At 43.3% G+C, this 15,429-nt stretch overlaps 1 protein-coding gene across 2 annotated transcripts; it reads right to left on the bottom strand.

The window, feature by feature from the left end:
* Positions 1 to 67: 67 nt before the first annotated feature.
* On the bottom strand, positions 68 to 14,656 carry LOC129851046 (scm-like with four MBT domains protein 1). 2 transcript variants are annotated; one of them, XM_055917216.1, is made up of 21 exons: positions 14,571 to 14,656; positions 11,781 to 11,838; positions 11,567 to 11,661; positions 11,218 to 11,461; positions 10,940 to 11,028; positions 10,515 to 10,767; positions 10,277 to 10,374; positions 9,948 to 10,049; positions 9,312 to 9,456; positions 9,121 to 9,203; positions 8,875 to 9,001; positions 8,513 to 8,626; positions 8,299 to 8,341; positions 8,104 to 8,171; positions 7,866 to 8,005; positions 6,302 to 6,411; positions 5,950 to 6,125; positions 3,941 to 4,119; positions 3,641 to 3,862; positions 3,004 to 3,132; positions 68 to 1,692 (listed from the first exon to the last, which is right to left on the bottom strand). In XM_055917216.1, exons 2-21 carry the CDS (start codon positions 11,803 to 11,805, stop codon positions 1,552 to 1,554), a joined length of 2,583 nt encoding a protein of 860 aa, XP_055773191.1. In that variant the 5' UTR covers positions 11,806 to 11,838; positions 14,571 to 14,656; the 3' UTR covers positions 68 to 1,551. The 2 variants fall into 2 exon arrangements, with proteins under 2 accessions (XP_055773191.1, XP_055773192.1); XM_055917217.1 differs by having other exon boundaries at positions 3,941 to 4,071.
* Between the last annotated feature and the right edge of the window lie 773 nt (positions 14,657 to 15,429).

Below are 15,429 nucleotides of genomic sequence, written 5' to 3'. Positions count from 1 at the left end.
TCCAATAGAAACTCTCGTTTTCGTTGCAAAAACTGTTTGGACTAATGATTACACACAGACTGCCCACTCATGTTGACATTACGTAAAGGTTTAATGTGATCGACGTGACACAACGGTATCATGGGAAGTGTAGCTTGGAAAGATTTTGAACCGTGTTGAACTCATAGAGCTCGCCAGCTTCAAATCCGAAAACCCGGAAATGATTTACCTCTGGTTCGTTCAGCCATTGCTATGGGGGAAATGAATGGGGAAATAATAGGGTTTTGGGATAAACGCCGACAATTTTGTCTGAGGTTTAGGAAATCTTACATGTTATGTTCTATATGAGATAATATCAGTCAGTTAACATGACCTTTATTAATCATGAAAGCTTTATGTTTTTTAATTATTACATACGTGCTTCAAAATACACAGAAAGTGACGTTAGCTGATTATCTCGTAGAACAAAACCTATAAGACCTAAGCCTGTGTTTACCACACACCTTATTTTTGGCATTTATCCAAAAACCCTACAAAAACGACATTTTCCCATAGGTTTTGTCCAATGAACCATGGCAAAAAAGAGGCCATTACTATTGCTCTCTATTGGGATGAGATTCAGGCTTTAATTCCACATTCTCTTAAAATAGCAATCATATTCAACAAACATATAGACAAAATCAAATTAATAAATTCCAGTTTTATCTCCTGTAAGAGTAATAGATCTCAATGGCAGAGACAGGTAAATTAGGGGAAATAAAACACAAACACAGCAATGACAGCTAGAATGGCTCCCGAAAATAAAGCCCACACAGTAGTCCACCAATGGTTGTAGGTAAAAGGTAAAACAATACAAATATATAAAGGGTCACAAAAGGTCCCAATATTTGGTTTATACTTATTTGAATTTTGCTCCAAAAACCCCTACATCTTAATGCTTTACTACAGGCCCTAGATAATGTCTTCAATTTTAGATGTTAAAATCCCTCTCTGAGAAGACGAAAAGGCTGTCAAGCAGTGGGGATTGCTCTTTCTGTGGGTTTCCAATCTCAAATGTATGTCTACATTTTGAAATAAGACCTTTGCACAGGTACTCTCAAAGCAAATATGTTTAGTAGAAAATCAGGCTATTACCATTAATCACCCTATTGCACTAGAAGAGCTTTTAAATATGTACACTATATACAAATTCACCCTGCTATGTACACTTTACATACCGCGATATAGTACATGGTTTATTTGTCTTTGTGCTTAAATCCTTGCATTGTCAACGCTTGTCAAGTTGATTAAATGAAACCAGGAGTCATATTGTGGGTGAGATAAACCTGAACATGAATATCCATGTTAAGGTGTCTTTACCTAGAATACAACGAGGCAGAACCCTTTCTGACCATTACACAGGAAAAAAACAGGAAAAAATGAAAGTCTTGATCCATCTGATGTCCATGCATGACTGCTGCTGTTGTGCTGGGCCTGGGTGCAGGGTTCAAAGGATGTCCAGCTGGAAATCAGTTATGGAGTCATTTAATGTTACTGACTGTATGTAATGTTTATTTCATTCAGAATCCTCAGCTATGTAGCAAATTTCTGGTAGAATTCAAGTTTGACCCTTTCGATATGGTGACACAGCTTTATGGCTGGTCCCAGTTTCAGGTCCATACACTCCTGCAGTGTGGGCAGGTTGAGCAGAAGCAGAGCCTGTCCATCAATCTCCTGAAAACACAAGCACGGCCATGGAGTTAGACAACAATAGTCATGGATTTAGGCCACAGTGTACACCAGTGCTTGACTTGGGATGGAAAAAGTGCAGGAGCTGTCTTTTTCCAAGTCGGTCCATTAGACTACATTCACCGAAATTCACAAATTACATTATACTATAGAGACCTCTAATTATTCACCGTTAATGGTTTATACACATTTTCCATGACTTCTCCATGACTTTTAACCACATGTGTATTACTATTATTATAGCCTACATGAAAAAGTTAAGCATTGTTGACACTCGAAAGCTGCTGTGTCTGATCCCATGTAGACCTACCACCTCCTGTCGTTGTGCCCTTGATCAAGGCACTTAGACCCCACATAGAACTGCACTGTTAGTCACATGTGGTCAACCCTCTATCTGGAGAGCTCCTGGGTGTGCAGGCTTGGCTTTTTCAACATTACAAACATACTTTTGTCTTTATAAAATGATTCCCTCATTCAATATATCAGGGATCAAATGGATAAGGTAGCCTACTTCAAAGCAAGGTATCTAACTAGACATGTTAATATATAAGGCTCAAATATTCATGTTTTGGAGGAGATCTATGCACAGCAAGTTATTTGTCAATTAGGCTATTATTAAAATATTTTTAAGTTGTCGCAATTACATGGCTACTATTTAATAGAGGAGAATCACAGCTTTCCAACTACGCAGATTTATTTAGGCTCTACAGTGCCGGTAGAGCATTCCTGCTGCTGAAATGTCACGCTCTCTCTCCTCAGGCAACGGCCCACTCGCACTGGCACACACAAAGCACCACAGACATACACTGAAGGGTCATTCCGATAATGGCTGATATGTCGTTTTTTAATTGATTGATCATATTTTAAAAAGTGTGCTTTCATGAATTACATAAACAACAATTATGAAACTAATTTCCATGACTTTTCATGACTTTACAAAGCCTAATTTTCAATCTGCATAATCTTGAACAGCCTACTGTCACTCACAGATTCACAGACTAGCGACAAATAAACTTGAACAAAGAGTAATCAGGAAATGAATGCTCACTCTCCATTGCTATTCAATGAAGATCACGCCTTCATTCCGATTTGACCAACCTTTTTTGACTTGGTGTGTGAATCTGGGCCAGCAATAGGTTACTTTGTTTTTATAACGGTGCCGGTACGCAATTCCCACAAAATTAGAAGTGCCGGTACGGCATTCCAGACAGATCCGGCCCAAGTCAAGCACTGCTTGTTATACAGTCGAGATAATGATTCTGTGTGTGTGTGTGTATGTGTGTGTGTGAGTATTACCTGATCCAGGAAAATGCGTGCCAGGGGAGCACAGTCGGTGGTCCTGATGAAACACACCACATCAGTCACACTCCACTCCAGGGGACTGGTGTCCAAACACAGTTTCTGGGGAGCCTCACCTCTCGAGCTCTGCAGAACACAGCGATGCAGTTAATTAATTCCTCACACTATATATAGAGACGGGTTGGCTGACAAAGTCACATAAAGCAATGTGCACACTTCAATGGGGCAGAAGGTTGTGTGATGTGATTCTGGATGGCCCTTTAGCTAGCAACAATGACAAGAAGCTGCTATGTGGGGAATCGTAGGTGGCTCGTTTCAGCTAGTTTGATCTTGTTCTTGATACCATGTCTTGTTTTGAGGTGTTTTGACTGATGTCTATGCTAATATGGCTAAAACTTGCAAGCTAGCTAACCAACAACTGTAACAATGTATTTGAGGGACAACAAGTGCTCATTGTGCAAATGTATTTATGTTTTCAATAAACATTGGAAACGAAATATAGTTAACATGTTATCAACAATCTAAGCCAAACTGTCAGTTTTGCCCCATAGTTGCGCACGCATTGGTTTTGTTGCAAAACACCTAACCTTCTATTCACAGCGAACAAACAAAAAGTAAAATTACAGTAGTCTACCTTTGGTGAAGGTGGGTGGTTCTCATCATCAGAGTAAGATGGGGAGCGAGGTTTCCTGCGTTTTCGGGTTGGTCTGGGCGTTGCAGGAGGAGAGGGGGATGGGGTGGGTGGTTGAGACTTCCCAATGGAATATTCTGAATCGTCCTGATCATCCTGGAGCTCAGAGCCAGTATCGTCACTCAGAGAGTTCTCATCATCCAGATCCTCCTCATCTCCACTGCCCTGTGTTAGAGAAAGGGATGGTTCAGTTTAAAGATATCTGGATGTGAGTGTGTGTGTGTGTGCGAGTGTGTCTGTTACCTGTGGTGAACCGGCAGGTGTGTTGTCTAGTGAGGCTGAGGAGCGTCTCTTCTTATGGACAAATAGTTGCTTTCTCCTCTTCCTCCTTCTACCTCTTCTCTTCACCCCTCCTTCTAGGTTAGAATGCCCCCCTGGTGGGCGGCCCACTCGTTTACATTTCTTCTTACCATAGTAATAAGCTGCAGAGAACACATCAATACTCCAATCTCAGTCCTCCTAAGCATTCTGCAGCCAATGCTTTATAATCAACATACACAGTGCATTTGGAAAGTATTCAGACCCCTTGACTTTTTACACATTTTATTGCGTTACTGCCTTATTCTAAAATATAATAAATCGTTTTCCCCCCTCACATAAATTTACACACAATACCCCATAATGACAAAGCAAAAACAGTTTAGACATTTTTGCAAATTTATAAAAACAAAAAACCCTGAAATATCAAATTTACATAAATATTCAGAACCTCTACTCAGTACTTTGTTGAAGCACATTTGGCAGCAATTACATCCTTGAATCTTCTTGGGTATGACACGACAAGCTTGGCACACCTGTATTTGGGGAGTTTTTCCCATTCTTCTCTGCAGATCCTCTCAAGCTCCGCCAGGTTGGATGGGGAGCGTCGCTGCACAGCTATTTTCAGGTCTCTCCAGAGTTGTTCAAGTCCGGGCTCTGGCTGGGCCACTCAAGGACATTTAGAGACTTGTCCCGAAGCCATTCCAGCGTGGTCTTGGCTGTGTGCTTAGGGTTGTTGTCCTGTTGGAAGGTGAACCTTCGCCCAAGTCTGAAGTCCTGAGTGCTCTGGCAGAGTTTTTCATCAAGGATCTCTCTGTACTTTGCTCTGGTCATCTTTCCCTTGATCCTGACTAGTCTCCCAGTCCTTGCCGCTGAAAAACATCCCCACAGCATCATGCTGCCACCACCATGCTTCCCTGTAGAGATGGTGCAAGGTTTCCTCCAGACGTGATGCTTGGCATTCAGGCCAAATAGTTCAATCTTGGTTTCATCAGACCAAAGAATCTTGTTTCTCATGGTCTGAGTATCCTTTAGGTGCCTTTTGGCAAACTCCAAGCGGGCTGTCATGGGTCTTTTACTTAGGAGTGTGTTCCGTCTGGCCACTAAAGGCCTGATTGGTGGAGTGCTGCAGAGATGGTTGTCCTTCTGGAAGCTTCTCCCATCTCCACAGAGGAATGCTGGCGCTCTGTCAGAGTGACCATCGGGTTCTTGGTCACCTCCCTGACCAAGGCCCTTCCTCCCTAATTGCTCAGTTGGCCGGGTGGCCAGCTCTAGGTAGAGTCTTGGTGGTTCCAAACTTCTTCCATTTAAGAATGATGGAGGCCACTGTCTTGTTGGGGATGTGCAATGCTGCAGCAGGTTTTTGGTATCCTTCCCCATATCTGTGCCTCGACACAATCCTGTCTCAAAGCTCTACGGACAATTCCTTCGACCTCATGGCTTGGTTTTTGCTGACATGCACTGTCAACTGTGGGACTATATATAGACACGTGTATGCCTTTCCAAATCATGTCCAATCAATTGAATTTACCACAGATGGACTCCAATCAAATTGTAGCAACATCTCAAGGATGATCAATGGAAACAGGATGCACCAGAGCTCAATTTAGAGCTTCAAAGCAAAGTGTCTAAATATTTATGTAAATAAGGTATGTCTGTTTTTTATTTGTACAAAAAAAAAAATTGAGTTAAAAAGCTTTTTTCGCTTAGTCATTACGGAGTATTGTGTGTAGACTGATACATTTTAATCAATTTTAGAATAAGGCTGTAACGTAACAAAATGTGGAAAAAGTCAAGGGGTTTGAATACTTCCCAAATGCACTGTAGCTGCATAACGAAATACACATAAAACAGACACTGCGTCCCCTATTTGTTGATTCCCCTCCTTACATAGCAGCAATGATTGCCTCTTTATCTCCATAACACCTGATTTCTGAACACCAGGTTTTACTCATATGTATTTGATTTAGAGCAATTGAGTAGGTCACACGTACTGTATTTGGTCTTGGTGAGCACAGAGCAGTTCTCTGAGCAGCGCTCCAGAACCATGCGAGGTCCAAACAGGTTTGGGCAACACTCCAGCTTGATGCAGGTCTTCCTACAGAATTCCGCCACACAATCTGCTGTACGCACTATCTCCACCGTAGCCCGATAACTCTTTCCCTTGTACCTGCCGGTCAAGAACAGATGCTCAGGTTAGCAACGCTAGAAGAGCTTAGCCAATCCCAATACACACTTCAATCATCAACTCAACCACAAAGATGAGCAGAAAAGTTTAGATTGAATCTATGTAGAAAGTGCATTAGGTGATTGTAATGACGTTATGATAGAGCATGCGTTCCTCACTTGGCTTTGAGTGTCTCTCCATGGCCGTGCCAGCGGTCCTCCTGGTCCAGCTGCAGCTCCCTGAGCACCCGGCTGGGCTTGTAGGCTGAGTTGATCAGCAGAGTCAACACCTGGACAGGACACAGGGAGATGGAGAGAGACATAAAGGGCTTAGCATGGATACTGTTCCCAGTCTAAGTGGGACGTCAGGAGTGGTCTCTGGGATAGCAAGATTTCGCCCTATTACCAACTGCCCTAAGGAGATTAGAGTAGTTTAGTTGACTTTTTAGTGTAATGTAATACAGCTATAACATCATAGTGAACGTATTACCACCACACAGAGAGTGACGAGTCATGACCACAGTCAAATTACCTGTGACCGTTGGTCGCAACTTACTAACGGCCCTCACTAATGGCCTGGTACTCAGCGCTCTATAGTCACTCTAATTACTTTCTAAACACTTTATGATTGAATTTAAATAATCTGAATGATGAGGACAAATGGTGGTGGGAGTTAGAGGTCCCGTTCTGAAATGGACATGGGAAAGCCCTGGACCCAATATGCATCATTACATTTTAAACCCCATTCCGAACTGACCTGAAGACAACGATCAGAAAAGCCAATTATTTTGCTACTTTATTAACCGGTGCTAGGGAGAAAGGGAGCGAGAGAGGCACATAACTACTATGGAGCAAGGGAGGGGCTGTGCGATGTGTGTGAGTAAGACGCAGCAGGCTCGGACCACCGGAGGCTAGGAGCACCGGAGCAGGTATAGAGGGAGAAAGAGACAGCAACCACTAGTGCTAGTAGACTAACTTTTTGCTAGTTATTTATCACCCATCCGATTGCATAGTAGCCTATCTGCCTTGACTGCATCAAACAGAGAGAAGCAAGCTAACTAGGCTAATTGAGGCTAGCCATAACGCTACTGCGCTTCTCACAGTCCGACAGTTAGCCTACAAATAACAACAACTCCATTCAGATTATAAATAGCAGCCTACTTGTTGGCTTTTGGTCGTTGTAGCCTTTCCTTTTCATTTCACTTTTCATTCTGTCATTTTAATTCCATCTTCCACTGATTAGATATCTACCAACTTGCTTGCTACACAATCAGAGCAGCAATGCAATTCTCCCTCTCTCTCTCTCTCTCTGCGGGAAGCGCAATGATTAGAGCGCATGCCTTTTTTGCCAACTTTTTCCAAATCATCAATATAGATTCGCATCATGCAGCCCATATGTTTTTATTTGTATGGTTTGTATACCTATCACAACTAAAGTTACCAATTAACACTAAATTAAGTGTAGCCTATAGGACCTGTTTCAAATGATCACTTTTACGCTCAACACAATAGCCACTCCTTTCGACTTTTTAAAATGTAGGCCTAGATGTTCCAAACGCCCGCATCAGCAGCTTGTAAGCTTGGAATCCCGAAGATGCTTAAGGTGTTTATGTTAATTAAAGGTCAATTAACGTAAGAACAACAGGCATTTGCATGACAGTTACCGGCGGACAAAATGTCATGACCGCCACAGCCCTAACATAATGTACTATGTTTGTTCCAATCCCACCCAGGTGCTCCTCACCTCTTTGAGAACCAGGACACAGTTGCCAGGGCCAACACACTGGGGCAGCTCAGCGATGCGGCCCTTGTTCAGGTAGGGGCCAGAGAAGCAGCGGTGGTTGAAGAAAATCTTGGGACAGCAGTACTTTCCGTTCCCCTGTCCTGTACACAAACACATCACACAGAATGTAAGAGCTGTGCCTCACGTCAGAAACCTTAATAAGGTATTTCTCTGGTATGTCTACATGAGAAACACTCACCAGTCTCTGATTGGCTGGCCAACTGCAGCCTGAGTGTGTCAGGTGTTGTGGATTTGGGTGGTGCTCGGCTATAGGGACAAAGATACAGGTTAGGGGTCAAAGTGCATGAGACTGAAGTGTTAACCAATCAAAAGTGGACAAACAACCAATTACCAGCCAATGATAGATTACTTCCTTTCCCATAGGCCTACTTACTGTTTCTCAGGCTGCACCACAGCAATCCTCCTCTGCTTTTCAACTGTAAGACAATGTATAATCACCAGTAATAAAACTCTACTGAAACTATACAGAGTACTGTCAAATACGGCGACTGCAATGGTTAAAACTTCCATGCATATTGTGGCATGCTAGTGGCTCCCCTTCAAATTAGAGAGAGATACACAACGTTATCTTATTTTGGGACACCCACCTTTGGGTTTGATGGGGTACAGCAGGGGGTAACCGTTGGTCTCACACCAGCTGACAGGGAAGATATCCAACGAGTCCACATGAGCTATCAGCTCTGGTATAGCCTGTTTCAGCCCTAGACACAAAGAGACTGATTTAGACCCACAGAACTAATTCATTATCTAATATTAATACCATCAGTGTGCACAACCCCACACTCAAATGGTCCCAGACTAAGATTGAAAAATGCAGGGCCCAGATATGATTATTTTATTTATGTAACCTTTATTTAACTAGGCAAGTCAGTTAAGAACAAATTCTTATTTACAATGACGGCCTAACCCGGACAACGCTGGGCCAAGATGCGTAGCTACAGGTTCTCACCTTCCAGGCCAAGCCAAATATGTTGCCCTTTGACCTTGGTTACCGTTGCCACGTGAATGTGCTCAGGTGAGAGTGGGTTGACTGCCTCCAACTTCATGGCCTCTTTAAAGCTGTGATCAGACTGTTCCTGAGAGGTAGACAGGGATACATCAGGAGAGAGAGATTATTCATGTCCCCTGTTCACCCATGCTATACACTCATGTTATATAACATGCATTGCTCTATGTAAGACAGAGCTTGACTCACTGTGGGGAAGCAGTGTTGTGGTGCTGCCTCGGCCTCACACTGTTTCAGGTAGTCTGCCCAGTCAAAGTCCTGCCCCTGGTACCCTACACAACCGGAGAGAGAGACGACAATACAATTAGATAAATCCTAAAAAATAATAACTGAGCACATTTTTAAAAGTAGCTCTGAAAATGTTACTAGCGTTTCATCACCTGGAGGGGGGCTGAGCGGGAGGCCGTTCTTAAGGCTCCACTGGGCAGGAAAGATCCCAGGACTGTCCCTGTGACACAGGAAGGACCCCGAATCATCACCACGGAGACAGTCCATCTTTACTAGGAAGCACTCGTCACTGAACACCTGAAGAGGAGAGGTAGGGTATCACATCACACTCCCCTCTGGGCACAGACATCAAATCAACTTCTATTCCACGTTAGTTTAATCAGTGTGTGCCCAGTGGGTCATGTCTGCTCTATGCAGTATTTACCCTACCCTTGATATGCTGTGTGATAAGCATATCACACCCAAAGCTAGCCTCACATACACTACCATACTGTATCTTAATGACTTCAATTTCTACTTGGTGGGTAGGCTCCCAGAGTTTACATGGGTACTATGTTAGGATTTATCTTAGCAAATCTCTACTCTCCTAGCCCTGTGGTGACCACTGATCGGAGTGGACTGAATATGCAACAACAATATAGCTGAAACTGTTGGGTGGGCTGGAGTGCCTTCACTACAGTACTGCCATCATCCAACCCAGTCATATTAATCATCTCTGGTCCGAGAAGAACGTATTCCGACAATTCTAGGAGCCTGAGGTGAGACTGGGCCAGTAAAGAGGTTGTCACCTTGATAACGGTGGCAGGACTGATGCAGAAAGGGGACGTAGGGTCAACGGCCTCCAGTTTCATCCCCTCAGTGAAGCAGTGGGCAGCAATGGCAGGCCGGTCCTGAAGCAGACACGCAGACACACACACACACACACACACACACACACACACACACACACACACACACACACACACACACACACACACACACACACACACACACACACACACACACACACACACACACACACACACACACACACAGTGATGGCTCATTAGATCAATATTGCACTGGTATTCCACAGACCCTTGTAGTGCTAGTACATACTGCTTGGTAGTGCCTTTACCTTATAGAACTCTTCAGAGAGGGCTTCATCATGAGGCTGATTACTGATCCTCTGTCTGACCTCCTCCCACTCCTCCTCCGTGTGCAGGGGGACCAGGGCTGAATCAAGCAACCACACACACAAATTATTCTATTAAACAGTAAAAAAACACAACCTCAGATTTATTCATGAATCACATTTAGCTTTTTGCATCTTGAAACTGAATTCACCCAAGATCTTTCTGAAAAGAGCAGTTTACCTGAAGGAGGCCTGAGGGTGCAACCGCGCTGTTTGGCCCAGCCAGGTGGGTGGAGGTGGGGGTGCAGGTAGTAGAGCCAGAGGGTGGAGTGTGTATCAGGGAGTCTCTCTGTGCCTACTAGGCGTAGTCTCAGCCTGCCACCCATGTTCTCCTCCACCTCAGCGCCCCACGCCACCCCAGGGTCAACACTGTCCTGCAGCTCCACACTGCAGCCTGGAGACAGCAGGTCCACCGGGTCCTTACCACGCTGGGGCTATAGACACACACACACGAGCACATACGCGTAAGTGCACGGGCACACACACAAGTAAGGACATGCTGGATTACACTCAGAAATACCCTTACTGATACAAAGTGAGTTCAAAACCCTTGCTTATCTGGCATACATTCCCAGTTGTTCCAGTTTATAACTGAGCCCCTCTCACCCCCTCCAGCAGGTTGGCAGGTGCACTGCACTTCTCCGCTAGGGCTTTCTCCAGGATGCCCTCCCAGTCTGGTTGTTTCTCTCTCACACCTGAGGGGGGCGATGGAGAGACATGGTTACGGAATATAAAAACAAGCTTGGGAAATGTCTTTTAAAAACTCAGGTCTAGATTTCATTGTAATAACCCCTTAATAACCCTCGTACAACTAGTTGGGCGTGGAAGAGATAATTCACAACAGCCATCCCAGTGAGTTCCCTCCCCAGTCCTAGCTCCCTCACCCTCGGGGGGTCTCATGGGTTTGCCCTGCTCCCGGCTCCAGCCCAGGGGGTGGAGGTCAGCCGTCATGATGTCACACCAGAAGTCGGCACGGCGGTCGTCGTGGTAACCTTCGTATCGCAGGAGGAGCAGCTGGCCACAGGTGGTGATGATGGTGGCCACCCAGTAGGGTTGGTCGGTCTCTGAACGCACACACACCTCCAGCTTCATACCTGGAGTCAGACCCGTCTGCAAGCCCTGGTCCACCTGGGGAGAATGGTATATAAAAAGCTCTTATAAGGTGAACTATTGATCAACATTGTATGAGTATTGTGTGTGGTTATGAGGAGTGTAAATAGTCTCAGTAGTTACGTGTTTGAAGGCATGGTGGGGCACAGACACTGCCCCGTTCTCCTCCAAATAGTCATCCCAGTTAAAGTCAGACACATCCTGACTAGAGTCTCCATCTGCAACACACACACACACACAAATACGCACACGCATACACACACAGGTTAATTCTGTTATTTGTGTCAAAAAGCCCTCTCCACCAGTAACAAAGCTGCAGGTCCATGTTGTTACTCACCGGACTCCAGCAACTCATGACTCATGTTGGCTCCTCCTACCGACCAAGTCTAGAAGCTCTGGGGAAGAAAGGAAAGACAGATTATTATCTAGAAAAGTTGGACATCATTCTTTAAATCGGTTTGACAGCCAAAACCAGGAGAGCAAGAAAGCATAGTAGGCTGTTAGTAAAAGTGGCATAGGTGGTCTTAGGGATGTCATTTGAATGTGTCCAGTGCTTACATTTTGTTTTTGGGATGGGGAGGGCGGCTTAGCAAATGGAAGCATAAACAAAGTTTAGTTAGTGTGCGTGAGAGAAGAGTGACACAGAGAATATTTAGGTACGTGTTTTTAAAATACAAAATGACCTTGCTAATACAAAAGGACCTTGCTAAGTTGCTAAAAGTATGAGAGAGGACTTAATCATTTTTTAAATGCTAAATGAGGCCAAAGATATCTCAAACATACCACAACTTTGAAACAAAGTTGAGCTGTAGGCCGATAGCCACTCTGTGACAACAAAGAGGATGAACTAACTTAACACAACAAGAGAAATAGCATTTATATACTGGGCATGAGAGAGCATTAGAGATGACAATAGCTGAGAGGTTTGTGTAAAGGATGCGGAGGATATCTGCTCTGTCACTGCTGCTCCATTCAGCAGGGCTGTCAGGCCTGTCTTTGTCATGTCTGATGTCTCTATTAAAGAGGAGACAGCCATCAGACAGGGTCTCCCTGACCACGGCCCGGACACCACGACCCACGTAACCCAGGATCAGCCCTTCTTCACCCACGACCCTGCTGCCCACACACACACACACACACACACACACACACACACACACACACACACACACACACACACACACACACACACACACACACACACACACACACACACACACACACACACACACACACACACACACACACACACAGCTGAGGGCCTCATTGTGTTTGAGGTCACACTCACGTCTCAAACACTAGGGAGGATGAAAAGAGCAGCAGAGCCATTTAGCTATTGACAAAGAGCCAGCCCTCAGTGTTGGGCTGCCTTATAATAACTGATTATCTCCCCAAAAATATTTTCAAACTTGTTGATTGAAAGAAAAAGAATGTCAGCAAGTTTTTTTCTTATTATTTCAATATGACATATATGAATGAAGCTGAGAAAAGGAGGGGGTTGATGAGAAATTATTTCTTGATGCTGAAATTTCAGGGAATTCACAGGTCATTCTGTGAAACAAAATGTTACTTAATCACCAAAGTGAACAGGAAAACTAACAACTTCCCCCATGGTTTAATAGAGGCCTACCCAGTACTCACACACACCACCAGCAGACTGGTTGCCTGACTCTCTCTAGCAGAATGTACACTGACTCACCCTGAAAGAGAAACTAGAATGCATACACTAACACACGCTGATCTTTACAACCGCCTCCTAGCAGTTATTGGATCATATGATCAGTGCTTAACATGCCATTGACTGAATTAAGTCCTCTGAGTCACACTGAGTGGTCGCTGGGCAGGAAATGCAAGTTAAAGAAATGCATTGATTGGACACACAAGTGTTTGAGAAATGTACTGTAAATGAAAGTGACGTCTGTTGATGACATGGGTTTATGTCAAGAATAACCTTAGACTAATGGGAGTATTTTCATCAAGTATAACAAGTTTACAACAATATTAGCCTACACGATGTGTTTATGAATCCTTATTGTCAGCAATTAGCTTACGCATAGGCTTCTTGTTATTTGAGAGATTGTATTTCAGTGTTGTATGTTGCCATTGTCAAATAGTGGCCGAATGTAACTGTGGTGCCCGAGTGCCCCTCGCACGTCAGAAGACAGTTGTTGTCCCCATAAAGCGCAGTATTGAAACTGTCATTTGAACTGGAATTTTCGTGTTAATGCCCATAGACGAGCTTGGCCGGCAGAAGTGGAAATCACATTTTTATGCAAAAAACACTTCATATTGATATTTCATCGGCAAGCCAAATAAAACAATGTTGCATTTTAGGCTATATGGCACATCAATTGAAACAATGTTGCAGTTTATAGCAAAAGGTCAATTGAAACAATGTTGCTGCGATTACTCAAGTTGCATAACTGGGAAGTTAGAGTTATAGTTGAGAGAAATAGTCAGTTTAGTGCTTAGATTAGCCTACGTGTAAAATGGCAATGTTTATAGCATAATTTATCTGTTAGGCATACAACAACAATGAAATAAAATTAAAATGAAATCTAAAGGATTCCTAGGCCTATTTGATTTAAAGTCAAATACACCAGAGTCGTCTATTATAAATCTTGCAACCTTTACTATATAGGAGCGATAAATGGATTAAGTTCCGTAACAACATTTTCGGGGAATTCTCGATAGACGCTTTCAATAATTTTCAAGCTATTAACGCAATAGCTTTGCACAGGCACGAGCGCCGATGATCCAACTTTCACACTGGAACGTGCAATAAAGAGAAGGACACAGAATGCAAGAAAGAACATATTTCATAGCCTCTGTGTTTATTCCAAATAGGTCAGTTCTGATGGCAAATGCACCAAGTCGAATGCGGCTGAGTCGGCACATGCTAAACACGTCTGTGACCAAGTCAAGTTACTGGAACGTCATGGCTTGAGCAATAGGCTAGCTACACTGTAGCGAGCAATAAGGGCGCTTGCACTCGACCGAGCCCGAGTCATCTTTTTTAGAGACGGGAAAAAAGACGCAGACAGCATCAAAATGCATTATATCATATTAAGCTCGTAATAAACAAAATATAGTATGTGAGTATTTGGTTACATAATCTGATTCTTACCAGTAAATAGTTTTTCAAGTCGGTTTTAGATGCCGTCTCTTTCCGCCTAGTCGTTCACGACCTCATTCCAATATGGCACAAACTGCCACTGCGCATGTTCTGCCGCCTATATCCACCTTCTAAACCCGGGTAGATAATATTGTCGGCTTTGACAATGAAAAAATGACTAACATCTTCAAACAATACAAATTGACATCTCCAAAACCAGTATTAACAGATGCAAATAAAAATAAATGTTTTTTTTATTTTTTTATTCAGAAATAGCCTATTTCAGAGGAGGCAAATAATATTAATATTCTTTAACGTTGATTGAGACAGAAGCTTTAGCCTAGGTTTGGCTAATTTCCCTATGGATTGAACACTTTGTTTAATCGTTGAACTAGAATATGGATCGCATGCATAAACGACTCACTTTTGTTGAATGGCATTTTTTTTTATATAAAAAAAACTGTGAAGGTGATATTGACTTTTGCCTGGAAAAATAAACGCATCGAGATGCTTACATTTGCCTCATTGTTCCGCACATAAATACATATACAGATGAGGAAACTGAAGGATATAATGGAAGAACATAGCAGGCTTTTTTTTCCACAATCAGAAAATCTAAGATTTGATGGGGGGTGTCGGGGACTGTGTGATAATAAGGTGTTTGCGAAATGTTTGGGTGTGGAGCTTTTAGAAATATGCTTTCATAGCAATATGCTTCCAATTTCACGGCGAACCAAATGTGTTTCTCGTTTTGACTAGGCTATATTAAAAGGAGCCCCGTTTGATAAAGGCATGTTCTCAGGACGACGATGTAGACTAGGCTAAAGATTAATTAATCCTCACAAAAGACCAATCCATTCGGTAGAAAACA

The sequence above is a fragment of the Salvelinus fontinalis genome, chromosome 3 (assembly GCF_029448725.1).
Source record: "Salvelinus fontinalis isolate EN_2023a chromosome 3, ASM2944872v1, whole genome shotgun sequence".
NCBI lineage: Eukaryota > Metazoa > Chordata > Actinopteri > Salmoniformes > Salmonidae > Salvelinus > Salvelinus fontinalis.
Note: the sequence above shows the minus strand (reverse complement) of the source record. Positions and strands in the feature narration are given on the sequence as shown.